The 15,080-nt window shown below is 35.7% G+C and overlaps 1 protein-coding gene across 20 annotated transcripts in view; it reads right to left on the bottom strand.

Annotated features, from left to right (window-relative positions):
* LOC306642727 (THO complex subunit 1-like) overlaps positions 1-15,080 on the bottom strand; it is a 192,735-nt gene that overhangs the window by 42,871 nt on the left and 134,784 nt on the right. Inside the window, exons 1-4 of one of the 20 annotated variants that reach the window (XR_013758624.1) lie at positions 12,772-14,121; positions 9,067-9,183; positions 7,984-8,079; positions 5,343-5,416 (exon numbers count right to left, since the gene is read on the bottom strand). The exons of 7 other annotated variants lie outside the window; for them this stretch is intronic. Coding sequence is in view for 2 of the 13 variants with exons in the window: in XM_079108473.1 (XP_078964599.1) it covers positions 6,686-6,783; positions 7,984-8,079; positions 12,772-12,916 (339 nt within the window). In the remaining 11 variants the exon portion in view is untranslated. 12 more of the 20 variants (XR_013758625.1, XR_013758628.1, XR_013758629.1 and 9 more) reach the window with 12 other exon arrangements.

The raw sequence follows: 15,080 nt of genomic DNA, 5'->3' as shown, positions 1-15,080 counted from the left end.
TGAAAGCAGTACTTAGAGGGAAATTTATTTCATGGAGCGCATTTAATAAAAGAAGTAAAACTCAACAAATAAACGACCTAACACTACAGCTCAAAGCCCTAGAAAAAGAAGAACAGACCAGCACCAAAAGTAGTAGAAAACAGGAAATAGTTAAAATCAGAGCTGAAATCAATGAAATTGAAACAAAAGAAACAATACAAAAAATTGACAAAAAAAATAGTTGGTTCTTTGAAAAAATTCACAAAATTGATAAACCCTTACCCACACTAACAAAGAGAAGATGAGAGAAAACCCAAATCACTAAAATTCAGAATGAACAAGGAAATATCACAACAGACACGAGTGAAATACAAAACATAATTACAAGCTATTTTGAAAATCTATACTACAACAAAATAGAAAATTTCGTAGACGTCAACAGGTTTCTAGAGACATATGAATTGCCTAAATTGAACAAGGAGGACACACACAATTTAAATAGACCCATTTCAAGTAATGAAATAGAAGAGGTCATCAAAAGCCTACCAACAAAGAAAAGTCCGGGACCAGATGGGTTCTCAGCCGAGTAATACAAAACCTTTAAAAAAGAGCTCATTCCAATACTTCTCAAAGTATTCCATAAAATAGAAGAGGAGGGAACCCTCCCAAACTCATTCTATGAAGCCAATATCACACTGATACATAAACCAGAGAGAGACACATCAAAGAAAGAAAATTTCAGACCAATATCCTTAATGAACATTGACGCAAAAATTCTCAACAAAATTTTAGCAAATCGCATACAAAAACATATTAAAAAGATAGTGCACCATGATCAAGTGGGTTTTATCCCAGGGATGCAAGGTTGGTTCAACATCAGGAAATCAATAAATGTAATTCACCATATCAACTTAAAGTCAAGAATCACATGATTATTTCAATAGATGCAGAAAAAGCATTTGATAAAATACAGCACCCCTTCTTGCTCAAAACACTAGAAAAAATAGGAATAGTGGGAACATTCCTTAACATTGTAAAGGCCATTAATGCTAAGCCCATGGCTAATATCTTTCTAAATGGTGAAAAACTGAAAGCATTCCCCCTAAAAACTGGAACAAGGCAGCGATGCCCTCTTTCACCACTTCTATCCAATATCGTCCTTGAAACTCTAGCCAGAGCAATTAGACAGACCAAAGAAATTAAAGGATACGAATAGGAAAAGAAGAACTCAAACTATCCCTATTTGCTGATGATATGATTATATACTTAGAGGAACCAGGAAATTCCACCAGAAAACTTTTAGAACTCATAAGTAAGGTTTGTAATGACATCTCTAATACTTTTTGAAAAGCATATAGCATGTGTTCACATGTAGATTTTCTTCTGACTTCTGGGTACACTGCTGTTAGCCAAATTATAGCAAGAAAAGAACAAATTAAAGATAGAATCCCTGCCCTATGCTGATCAAAAACAACAAACAAGCAAACGAAAAAATCAAAATCTTCAAAACTTGATATATTCATGAATCTGTACTTGGAATTCTTACATATTAGTCTATGCCTAACAAACAGTAGGCATTCAAATAATTTTAAAATTAAATGGGTAAGAGGAAAGTATTAGTGTTACACTGTCAAGGAGAGACACGGGTGACATCACAATATGGAAAATATTCTATTACAAAACATTAATGTATACAGTTTAAATCGTCATTATAATTAGAATGAATATACCTCATGATACAAAAGATCTAATTTACTATTAAGACACACTTTGATTTTTAAGTAAACCCTGTCACTTTAGAGTTGATCATTCATAAAACCTTCCAAAATTAAAATAAATAGTTTCCACCCGACCAGTTACTGTATGTAACCGTAATGTACATAAAAGTTAAAGAAAACACATACTAATTACTAAGAAAGAGTTGGACCAAGTGGCCATTAAAAGAATACAGCTATAAAAATGTGAAATTAATTTTTAAAAATTTTGGAGAATCTAAGAATAGTTAACAAGATTTTGCATTCACTCCATGGTACTGATTAAATTGGGAGGAGCACATGAAACATCATTCATACCCTACTGTATAGTGCCTTCACCTTTCAACTCAAAAGAGAATGTTCTGTGATGAGTTTGTGTATAGTCAATACACTGCGGTCAGATGTATCTATGGGCATCTCATCTAGACATACAAAGTAAAGGAGGATACATAAAAATACAGGCAATCTTCCAAACATGAAGATATGTAATAACAAACCTTAGATTTTTCTATGAGACTATATTTAAGATGAAGAGTGTCAAAATATATCTTTGGAATATGACTAAATAATCACATCTTTAAAATTATAAATGGTATGAGATATATTTTCGATAGACCCTTACTCAAAATTATAAACGATTTCTTTGTGAAAACAAATCCACCTCCATATTTTCTCTATAAAGATACCTGTCAACAGTTGTTTCATGAGAACACTGAAATCTTTGTGCACTTAAGATGCTGCTTAGGAAAGCAGTTCAATATCTGAAAACTCAATTAAGTTGCCATGCTGTCAGCAATAGGATGTGTGAACTCTTAAATTTCAAACATTTGTATTGCATAGTATTAATACAGTTCTTAAACTACCTATTTCAATGTTTAGACTGTGCTGCAAAAACAATTTTTAGTATAAACAAGGGAAAAATTTCTCATTATAAAGGTGGTGAAATATTATGCTGTGCTGCAAAGGGGGAAATGCTGGATCTGTACATGTAGAACTTCATAAAAGAGCACAAAATGGTGTTATTTTGCCTGGAGGGAGATTATCTCCCAAGGTTTCCAACTGTACTATGATTTTATGAAATAGAAATGACAGTATCAGGCAGTGAACATTAAAATGTTTCCCTATTTCCCCCAAAGAGATTATTTGGATAGAATTTGTTGCTGTGTAATATTTAAAAATGACTCAAAAATATAAGTGGGGAATATTTATTCAATTAGTCATCAGACTACCTAATCATCCTTTGGTGAACTGAAAAACAAATTTCAATATTGATGAAATCTAGCTGATAGAAGAAAATGATCCAAATCACCATCTAATTCAATTTATTGTGTAAATGGCAAACTTGCCAGGTTTCCATATAAACTAGTGTGTTATTTATATAATTACTTAATTATGTGGATCAGCATGAGGCGAAATAGTTCATTGTTTTCACAGAAGATTGGGCAGAGACTCAATTATAATAAAGGGGAGGTCAGAGGCTCAAACTACACAATGTTATAATTGGCCAGAATTTCTGTTGGGTGAAAAACCATAAGACAAACTGAAATAAACCTCCTTTGATGGTAATATCCCTGTTAGAGGCTTTTTGTCTTTCCTTAAATTAATTCTTGAAAGAGTTGTCTACACTCTATGCTACCACATCATCACTTTTCATTTATTCTTCAGTCAACTGTAATGTATCTTTCACCTTTACCATTCCACAGAAACTCTTGAATTTTCTTATCCACAGCAAGAATATGTAGCTATTATACATGCAAAGAGTAACAAATTAGAAGTGACAGTCACTATCTAAAATTGAATGTCTCAAGCTGGGCACAATCAACTGCAACTGTAGTTCCAACTGCTGAGGAAGCAGAGGCAGGAGAAACACTTGAGCCTAGCAGTAGCCTGGGCAACACAGGGAGAATCCTGCCTTAAAAAAAAAAAAAAATAAAGAAAGAAAGAAAGAAAAAAAGAGAAAAGGAAAGAAAGAAAGAACAAAAAGGTATAGCTATTTTACCAAAATATAAAACTGGATTTTTAAAAAATATAAAACTGGATTTAAAAAAAAACTGTTTGGCTATTTTATAGAACTTTACATGTTGGAATTTTATCACAAAAATTTTTACTGATGTCTGTTTGAGTCAATTTGTGAAATGGACCCCCCCCCCCCACATTGTAGATATATAAGTAATTGCTCTGCTTTGTATATCACAATGCTTAATACCATTTGCTAATATACCCATTAAGTAATTCCCCACATGCTTTCTACATTCAAAAAATAGCGACAGGTGGGAAGCTGAGTGCTGGGTACTCTATAAGGGAGTCTTCAGCAGTTGGGACTAATTTATGACTAACGATAGAGTTGAATTGTCTCCACAGGCCTAGGCAGCATCCAACTAACTGTGACTTGGGGCCAGGTTTACCCTTCAGGCGACCCATTATATTAGAGTTGACCAAATTGGCCCACTCTATCCATGAACAAATGGGTCTCTAAAAAAACTACTACAGCTGCTGGGTGTGTGGTGTACATGTGAATCCCAATGATGATGGAGACTGAGGCAGAATGACTGCAAGTTTGAGGCTAGCCTTGGCAGCTTAGCAAGACTCTGTCTCAAAAAAGGATGGGAATGTAGATCAGTAGTAGAACTTCCCTGGGGTCAATTCCCATGCCCCACACGCCCAAAACAACATCAACAACAACAACAAAAACTGTTGTTAACAATTAGCTACCAAACACTGGATAGAAACTGTTTAAGTGCTTTATATTTTCCACTCTATATAATATCAACTACTATAGTAATAACAACCAAGTGCCTTAGCAGGTCTTTTCTGATCATCAGCTCACTTAATCCTTTCAACAACTATAGTGAGTAGGTGGCATTACTTTATTTTAAAGATACTGAAATTGGGTTGCAGGGAGGTGAAGTAACTTGTCCAAGGAAGTTGGGAAGTATTGCAGTTAAGAATGGAACTACACTACTTCTACATGTTGCTAATGGGTGTTTATGTTTGAAATTTGACTGGCCAGGAATACAACTTCCTGTGCAAATACAGCAATTCCCTCTTCATCATCTGGGTGACAGTAACGTAAATTTTTTCAATTAAAACTACTGATAACTTTCATTGCTTCAGTGCTAATAAGTACTGGTGAAAGTGGTTTTCTTCATACTTTCCTTTTTCTCTTCCTCACTGCTTCTAACTAGCACAGTGAAGACGTTATTTGGGAAGGTTCAAGGATGTAGAAAAAGACATAGTAACAAAAGATAGAAGGGAAAGAAGAGGTTATTGTCTCTTCCATTTTATTAAATGTCAGTACCCACAGGTACCAGGTCTTCGAGATTAATGGAAGGGGAGAAGCTTCAAAGGTTGCCATTGGTTGGTTTTTCAAATGCTGGGAATATGCATAAAGTAGGCTATTTAAATGACGGACTATGTGCACAGTTCCAAAACTCATTGATACAGCCCATTACTGATTTAGGATTTAAGACATACATATGAAAGTTACACATAAAACAAATCTGTAAGCATAATATCCTTCCTCCTTGTTTATATCCTCACTCCAGTACCTGGTAAATCATTAAGGGATCATCTTCTGCAAATCAAGAAATCTTCAGCTTAATAATTCACCATGCTGTTGGAGCTTCATCATCTCCCATTTCACATTCTTCTATATCCATCCCCTCATCTCTATCCTCGGTGTGCTAAATTTTAAAAAAACAGACAGCCTGTCAGGATGTAGTTAATGGGCAGAAGATAAATGCTAGAATAGGTCATGCACATACTGACAGACAACCATTATTAGAGAATTCTGGTTACAGTAACATCCAGACATATAATCTTTAAGACGATGGGAATTCTATGACAGGAATCCAAAAACTAAGGATCACTCTGATAATGATATAACACAGGCATAAAGATATAGTGAAAAGATTTAAACCAGTTTTTTTTCTCAACAGGACAACAGATTCTCTGAAAAAAAAAAATGGTTTATGGCTAAATGTTTTGAAAATACACGCAATGATAAAAACAATACAATAGTGAAAAGGGCAAATTGCATGCAGAAGTAATTCTTAGGAGAAAAATAAATTCGAATCAGTATGCAGTAAGTTCAACACTAATAATAATCAAATAAATGTAAACTAATACAAATAAAACATTTTTTTAGATGTTTATATCAAGTAAGCAAAGATTGTGAAAAATTGAAAATTTCCAGTGTTCATGTGGCCGGGAAAATGGGAAGGCATTCTCCACAGATGGCAGTATAAAATTGGTACAATCCTTTTGAGAAGTAACTGGTCAATAGCTACAAAAATTTGAAATGTGTATATACTTTGACCCAGCAATTTTACTTACCTAAGGAAACACGTGCATAATTTAGCAATGATATATACAATACTATTCACTGCATTTCTGTTAATAGCTTTTTATAATATTTGAGATTACCTAAATGTCTAATCATGTGGGATTATGACATATCCTTTTAAAGACTTATCATGAACCATTTAAATGTACTGATGCAGAAACACATCAAAAGAAGAAAATGAATTTAAGAGCAGTATGTATTATATAATCTAATTTGGGATAAAACAACATAAGTTTGCAAATATATGCAAAGTCATATAAGGTTAGGAGGAGAACATTATAAATGGTTAGAGAAATAATATGAATTCTGCGTAAAAAATTTCAAAAAATATTTACAACAGAAAGTATAGCTACTCCATAATCTACCTTACATTACTATTAAGTATAACTACTATATAAATTCCCTCCAATAGAAAAACACATATTCCATAATCTACCTTAAATTACAGATTAGCTATACTTTCTATTTTAAATAGTTTGAACATTTTTACACAAAAAAATATTGTTTCTATGAATTAGAAATAAGGTTTTTAAATTTTTGAGGACTTAAGAGGCTCATTCATGTGAATTATTTCAACAACGAACTTACAGAGATGTTCTGTGAGGTTTTATATCCGTCTCAACTTCTGACCCCGGGTGCTTTCTTGTTCCTTAGTATTGAAAACAGTGACATTTTCCAGATTAAACTGACTCTGCAAGTGAACACCTATTAAAAAGATTTTCAAAACAAATCCAATGACAAACTGTGCAAGAATATAATTCATTTCAAATAAGCAAAACATAAAATGCAAAATCCATAATTAGACAAAAAGATCAAGTCAGAAATAAAACCACATTTGATTTTCACATACATATTTTATAAAAAAATTTTTTTTTTTTTGAGACAGTGTCTCACTGTGGCACACAGGCTAGTCCTGAATTTTGAGCCAAAGTAATCCTCCCATCTCAGTCTGGGGATATAGGCAGGTACTACCATAACAGGCTGTCTGAAATCCATATCTTCAAGATTCCTCTAGGGTTCACAGGGAATTTGGTAAGAGTATAATGGATATTTAACTGAAAATCCAAAAAGAGACACAGAAGAAGAGATATACACAAATTCTGAAGCAACACTGGATAAAATTTTCATAAATGGGATAAAAGACAATAATCTACAGATTTAAGGTGCACACAAATCCCCATGCAGGATAAATAAAGAAGAAACTCAGACATAGATACGTCATAGTAAAACTAAAGAAAATCAAAGAAAAAGAAAATCTTAAGGACAGAAAAAAAAAAAAAACTAAGTTACCATGAAAAAAACAGATATCTGGATTTGTCTATAGAACAATGGAAGGCAGGAGATAAAATAAAGATTATTTCCCATGAGATGAAATCTTACATCTAGTGCTAACCTAGAATATGAAATTGACTAGAACTATCCTACAAGAATTAAAGAGAGCCAGGAGTGGTAGTACATGCCTATAATTCCAACAACTCCGGAGACTGAGAAGGAGGATCACAAGTTTGAAGCCAGCTTTGGTAACTTAGCTAGACCCTGTCTCCAAGTTAAAAAAAGGACTGAGGATGTAGCACCCTGAGGTTCCTTCATACCAAAAAAAAAAAAAAAAAAAAAAAAAAAAAAGAAATACAGACACAATGGTACATATATACATATTTCAGTGTGACTCAACTGCACATTATTATCAATAATTTTTGAAAATAAAGAATCAATAGCATGGATTCAGGATAACTTACCTATTAGAACTGTTGTAACTGTTTATAAGTAAAACAAAACACTAACAATTTTCTATACTATTTTCTGACTATTTAGAACCACTTTTATTATTATTATTATTGCAGAATTCAATCCAGTAAAACCTGGAAAATTTTCTGCAAAGAAATTATTTACTGTATGAAAACTTACCTGATTTTTCAGATAGAAGGAAAAGCCTGGTCGAAAAGAGTTGAATCTGTCCACAGAAGACTGTACTCTGAGATTTAGATGATCTTCTTAGAAGATCTAATAATACAGAGAACTGAATGTTATATAGAATGTCTTAAAACAATATCTAACATTCTTAACCAGTATGAGTGTTTTCCTAAAGAAATGGTTCTCACAATGGAGGAAGAAACCATTGTCACAACAATTACTATCTGCAACAAAACAAATTCAGCATTGATAAATTTACTACATTTTTCTCACTTTCAAAGTTTGTACTTAGAACAGAGCTTAATGTTAATGATCAGTTTTAATAAATCGACTATTTCCTAAAAATGAGGCTAGTAATGTCTATCTTAAAATGTGATCACTGAAGGGAACTTGGGAACAAAACTGACCAGATTAAGAAAATGCAACAACAAATTCTACTATTTTATACGTAATTATAATGCAAAACAGCAACAACAACAACAACAACAAAAAAAAACTCATGTTACACTGGTACGTAATTCGCCCACCTATTTTTGTGGTCACATATACATTTTTAAAAAATAATCATTTTTTCACTGAATTACTTACCATTGCACATCTGCAATAATTCTTCCCAGAAGAATAGAATGTACTATGGAATTTACACAGAAATTACTAATATTCTTCAGAAGCTGTCACACCCCTTCAATAATAAGTCACAGGAAGTAAAATATTAAATATTAACGGGCACTGAGAATCTACTGTGCTTTCACTTTTGTCAACCTAATAACATTTTCAAAAAAGTAAAAATATGTTCAGGAATATACTGTAACACAACACTGAGTACCTGCTATAAACATCTGAAATTATGCATCTTCAAGTTACTTTTTACTACTCAATCAAGCTTTGCACTCAAATTTTTCTCCACATGGTTCTTATTTGGCTCTCCCAAGACAGCACAGTATAAAATTCTTTCATGGGGACAAACATTTTGGCAATCAGCAATATTAGAAATATAATCAAAAAACCAAAATTAATCTCAGAACTCAGGATCTATTCAAAGACAATGTTAGCAGGAAAAGAAACTAACACAATTACTAATTTCCGTGTAGCAACATTATTTTCCCTAAGTGAATACTGTGTCACATTGATGCAAAGGAAGACAATCCAAAATGTTTCCCAGCAATACAAAAGGTGTAGATGCAGTACAAATACCTTCAAGAGGAACACAAACCAAATAAAAAGTTTCAAAAACTTTAGAGTAAAATAACCTATGAAAAATAATTCTGAAGTATATCTTAAAAGGTACACTTTGTTACTCACATCAAAGTTTTACAGGGACAAGAAACAGAAGCAACTTAAAGTCCAAAACAGATATACTTAAGTAATTTTTGATATGTGCACTCAATAATAAAGGTGATATGGTAATTTTTAAATAACAGGTACAGAATTTACTATATGTCAGGCACACTAAGAGGTTTAAATATACTAACACATTTAATTCTAATAACCCTATGAGAAAAATCACATTACCTTCATTTAATAGAATGGAAAAACCAAGAAACAAACATGTCAAATAACTTGTTCAAAATAACAAGGCCAATAAATGGCAGAGCTGAAATACAAACCCAGGGAGTCTGCCTCCAGTCTGTTCCCATCACTAAGTTTTTTGAGAGAATATAATGCAATTAAAAGCAATGGTTATGAAGACTACGATACCTTGGAAAAATGCTTATGATGTAACGTTAAGTAAAAAAGTTAGGATTCAAAACTGTATGTGTACCTCAACAATATATTTCTTTAAAAGATGAGAAAATCTATACCCACATACCAAAATGAATGGTAGTTTTTTAAAGTTGAAGAACTAGGACTAGGAGTTTCCCTTTTTCTCATTTCTGAATGTTTTGTGCTGTTGCTAAATTATCTTTGATTTAAAAAGATTATCTTCCAAGACAGATGAAAAGGTTTGATTTGGTTTCAACTATGATTTAACATTTAAAATAATAGTATTGTTTCAGAGAAAAGGACGATTAAAAATGTTAGTAGAGACATCTAAAGACAATGTTACTAATGAACAGCAGTATATTAAAGATTTTTCTTAAAAGACCATTCAGACTAGCTAAAATACATTTATATTCCTATTTTTTTTCTATTTTAAGGTAATGGTACTAACACTGTGTTTTAAAAATGTACACTTACACATGGTATAGGGAAAAAAAAAATCAATGGGCACAGTAAGCCCCACTGAATCCACAGAATATATCCAGAAAAAGTAACTACTATTTCCAGCTCTACTCTACACTGCTGAGACAACAAGAATGCAATGTGAGAATACTGCCTAGAACCAGTGGGTGTCTTAACGCAGCATATTTCAACTCATCACAAGGGTTGAAATGATAACTGTCTAACAGAACACCATCCATGAGTATGGTCTAGGAGAGGCTAGACAACCATCTATCAAGGAAGTTGTAACAGGGAAGCAGACTGGGCCAGAGATAAGAGATTAGATTAGATGACATTATAGTCCTTAATGAAACTCAGATTCTGTGACACTCTATGTCCTGTAGATCCCATATGCTCTTCCCCTTATTACACTGTGGTCTAACATATGCAATAATTAGAAAACTTAGAAAAATTATCTGTATTCTACTGCCAAAAAATATGAGTCAACAGAACTAAGCAAGGACCTGGGAATTACATTTAAAAACAGAATGGCTCTTGGTGATTCTGATGAGCAAGCAGGAACCATTGGGTTATGAGATTTCCGACAACTTTCATAGACTGTACCCAGCTTCCACACGAATCTCTCTCATCTTAACCCTGGCCACAGATACCCCTCTCTAGTTTCTAAACATTCACATTTCCATAGTTAGGTCTGGAAACTAGCAATCTGAGTGGGAATAACTGGAGCTGCTCTTGGGGGACCGTTCTGAAATCCAGGAGGACTCCTGTTGTCCCTAGTGCTTTCTATGCAATCAGGAGGACTCAGGACTAGGATGGTGAAGGAGCTGAACAACCCCAGAACAGGGGGTGCCCTTTGTGCATGTCAGTCCTGAAATGATCTGATGGGACTACTGATGGACAGGTTGGGAGCTGATGGAGGGAGGGGGTGGTGGGGTCACAGCAAGTGGCAGAAGGATAGAGGGAAGGAGAGTGGCCCCAGGATGGCTCAGTTGCAGAAGTCAGGCACTGGGCTACACTGTCATGTTCTTCAGTCTGCAGTTTACTCCATGAGAACTGGAGACACTGGAGGTGCAACGTGAATGTGAAAAGAGACAAGTCTGAGATTTATGTGTTAATTTTAAAGCTTCTGCTACACACATAAAAGTGGCCCTAAATTGTTGTTCCATTATTGCTACTGTTGCTCCTGGCAACAATGTATAATAAGCACTATAAAATCAGTTATTCAACAGTGAGAGAATTGGACATCCCTTCAGCAGTTACTACATAAGTTTTTATTACAAAACTTTATGTGATTTTCCAATGTGATACTGCCATAACACATCCATAATTTCACATTTAGTATATTTTCATTTTTGCAGAACTGAAATGTAAAAGATAGGATCTGTCACTGCATTTTACTAACTGAAAGTATAATGGTGACACTGAAAACGGTGGCTTCTGCATTAATAATCCTTAACCTCGCTTATTTGATAGATGCATTGCTCTCCTCTGAGGCTACTTATGTTAGAACGGTAGAATTTTTATGAATAATTTTTACTTTCAGCTATAAAGAAAAACAAAACTGAGATGGCCAGGTACTTGGGATGTGATCTGCTCATTTTTCTCAAATCCTAAGAATACCCCAGGAAAATTACCATTTAAAAGAAACAATCAAATCAACTAATAAATGAGAAGTAAACACACTAAGAATTGTTCCATAATGGTGAAAACTTGGGAATATTTTATTTAGCCTAGATTCAAAAATAGAACTGGTAGCCTGTTAAAAGAGCATTTTCTAAGGATAGTTTTCAGGTGAAGGACTTTGGCAGAATTACAGAGTTGGGAAAGTTCCCAGTCCACTGGAATTTTAGTTGGTGACTAAAATTTCTTTCTTTCTTTTAATGAAGAGAAAACTGGCATTAGAGGTACAACAAAAGATACCTTTTTTAGAAAGGGTGGCAAAAGTGATGACTTAAATGACAACAAGTAGTGTTTATTGTTAATAAATTTCAGTGGCTCCTATATGATGACAAATCCCTTCTCTGGCTGGCATAGGTTTTCCTGCTGCACAAATCAGTGTCCTTTACCTGGCTCACTCTGGTTCGCAGGTCTTGCCATATATCTTCTAGATTGACTTTACCCCTTCATAGTTTTTATAACTCTTTTTATACTAAAATTAGGCATAGTCTTCCTGCTGTCCCCATGAGCACCCTTTCCTCTAGATCAAATGATGATGTTTACATTTCATTTACACTCTTTGGCAAAATGCTCCTTTTAGACTAAAATAAAAAGGATACCAACATTTACTGCGCAAATTTACTGTTTCTCTCTACATAATTGGTTTTGTAGATTGTTTCTAGGTGTATTGCTAAAACATGAAACTCTTTTGGACACTGTTATGGTTTGGATATGAAGTGTCCCCCAAAAGCTCATGTATGAAAAAAATGCAAGAGGATTCAGAAGACAAATGATTGAGTTGTAAGTCTTAATCCAGTACAACTTCTTCAAGCCTAAAATCAACACCAGTCTCCTAAGAGTAACACAGTAAGTTAATAAATAAAGTAAGCACACACTACGAGCTATTGGACAAAAAATAGGCAAGGAACACTGCACTGTGGAGCTTGTTTAAGTATGCCTTACCCACGGTGGACTTGCAGGCCTCCAGAAGGAGTCCTCGGTGAAATGCTCCCTCAGGCTGGACTTCCCACCCCGCGGGAGCCCATGATGACCTGCAGCTTGAAGTCCGCCGGCCTGGGGCGCCGCTTCCTCCGACGCGCCTCGCCATCTACACCGCCAGGGACCCGCGAGTAAGCGCTACCGCCGCCACCGCTCCGGATCCAAGCAAGCAAATGGCTGGTGCTCGGCCGACTGCCCACCCGCGCTGACCCCGGCCGCGCGCCGCGAGTTCCGGAGCTTCCATGGCCTCTGCCGCGCGCGGGGCCTCGCCCAAGCTGGGTGTCCGCCCATGACGGCGCCCCAGCGTCCTGCGGCCTCTGCGATGCTGCCGCGCGGCCGGCTGATCTCGCGTCCAGCTCTTTCCGCCTCCTGGAGAGCAGAAAGAAGCCGCGCCACGTTCACCGCCTCAGCCGCCCCAGCCGCCAGCCACAGCCAGTAGAGGAGGAAGGGAAGCAGCTAATGGGCCTTAACAGCAACAGCGTCTCTGAAGAGGAGGGGCAGGAAGCGCACGCGCGGCGGGGCGGGGCCCGTGGGGAGGAGCGCGCGCCCCCTGCCGGCCTGAGGACTGAAGTCCTACCGCTGCGGACCGCTCTGAAGACTTCTGGCCTTTTATCCACCCTTTCTGCTCTTTTCCTGCTTCCTCTTGGTCGCCAGATTTCGCTTCCCTACTCTTTCTGTCGGCTATTTAGGCTTTTATGTTTCTTCCATTCTCTTTTCCCTTCTTTCCGTACTTTCACGCTGCACAGTCCCCAAACACTATGTACATTTATTAGCGCTAATCTCTCTCTCTACTGGATAGTCTCTTGAATCCCTGAGCTAAACTCAAAGTCTTGCAGGGTTCCTTCCAGGGAAGGAAGACACAGTGAAACAGAAGAGCTATAGGAGCACTCAAAGGTGACTTGTGAGGGTCAACATGTTGGGTCCCCTCCTCCTGCCCTTATAATCTCCATCAATAACTCATGATCTCCATGCAATCTTTTAGAAAATAGTTTTGATTTTGGATAGAGAAGTTTTAGGTTCACTGCAAAACTGACCAGAGGACAGACTCCTAAATGCACTCTTCACAGCATCCCTTATTATTAGCGTCACGTACCTGAGTGGTACATCTATTACAGTGGCATAACATCACCACATTAGTACTCACCCTTGGTGTTGTACCTTCTGGGTTTGGACAAATGTATAGTGACATGAACCTCCATTTAGTATCATTTACAGTAATCTTACTGCCCTAAATATCTTTGTTCATATACATTTTAGAGCAAGTTAAAAGCTACCTAACAGTGAATCAATTCATTTTCTCTTCCATTGTGTGTATGAAAGTTTCTATGCACCTGGATTCTTATACTACTAAAAATTATTTTTAAAAATCTTTGCCAATTTGGTAGCTGAAGAATGATATCTTATTTTTATTTCATAGTTAATTTTAGTGGTCATTCACTAATAATCCGTATATAATTATTCATTATTTGAATTCTCTAAGATGCTACAGAACATAAAATTTTAATGAAGTCCAGCTTATCAATTCTTCCTTTCGTGAACCATGCCTTTGATGTTGTAGCTAAAAAAGCAAACCCAAGGTCATTTAGATTTTCCTTCTAAGATATCTTCTAGAAGTTTCATAATTTTGTATTGTATATTTGGTTCTGTGATTCATTTTGTTTTGATTTTCTTTTCTTGTGCTGGGAATTGAATCCAAGTGTGCTTTCCCACTGAGCAAAATTTCCAATCTTTTTATTTTTAATTTTTGTATTGTGACAGGATCTTGCTAAGTTGCCAGGCTGGTCTTGAACTTGTGCTCTTCCTATATTAGCCACCCATGTCACCGGAATGACAAGCATGCACCACCATGTCAGCTTTGTGTTAATTTTCATGAAGGATGTGAAAACTGCCTATATTCATTATTTTTTCGCATGTAGTCTTGCTCTAGAGACACACAGTCTAGTTTTTCCAATACCACTTGTTTAAAAGAACATCTTTTGCTACTGTGTGGATATTGCTCCTTTTTCAGAGATCACCTATTATATTTACATGGGACTACTTTTGATCTCTTTATCAATTCTTGTGTCAATACGATATATCTTGATCAATGTAGTTTTCAATACACCTTGAAGTCAAGTGTGTCAGTCCTCCAACTTTGTTCTTCTCCCTCAATAATCATGTTGGGTCTTCTGGGTCTTTTACCTCTCCAGGTCAACTTTGGAATCCACTTTGTCAATATCCATGAAGTGACTCGTTGGAATTTTGATTGAGATTGCATTGAATCTATAGAAGTA

Source organism: Sciurus vulgaris (assembly GCF_902686455.1).
Source record: "Sciurus vulgaris genome assembly, chromosome: 13".
NCBI classification, from domain to species: domain Eukaryota; kingdom Metazoa; phylum Chordata; class Mammalia; order Rodentia; family Sciuridae; genus Sciurus; species Sciurus vulgaris.
Note: the sequence above shows the minus strand (reverse complement) of the source record. Positions and strands in the feature narration are given on the sequence as shown.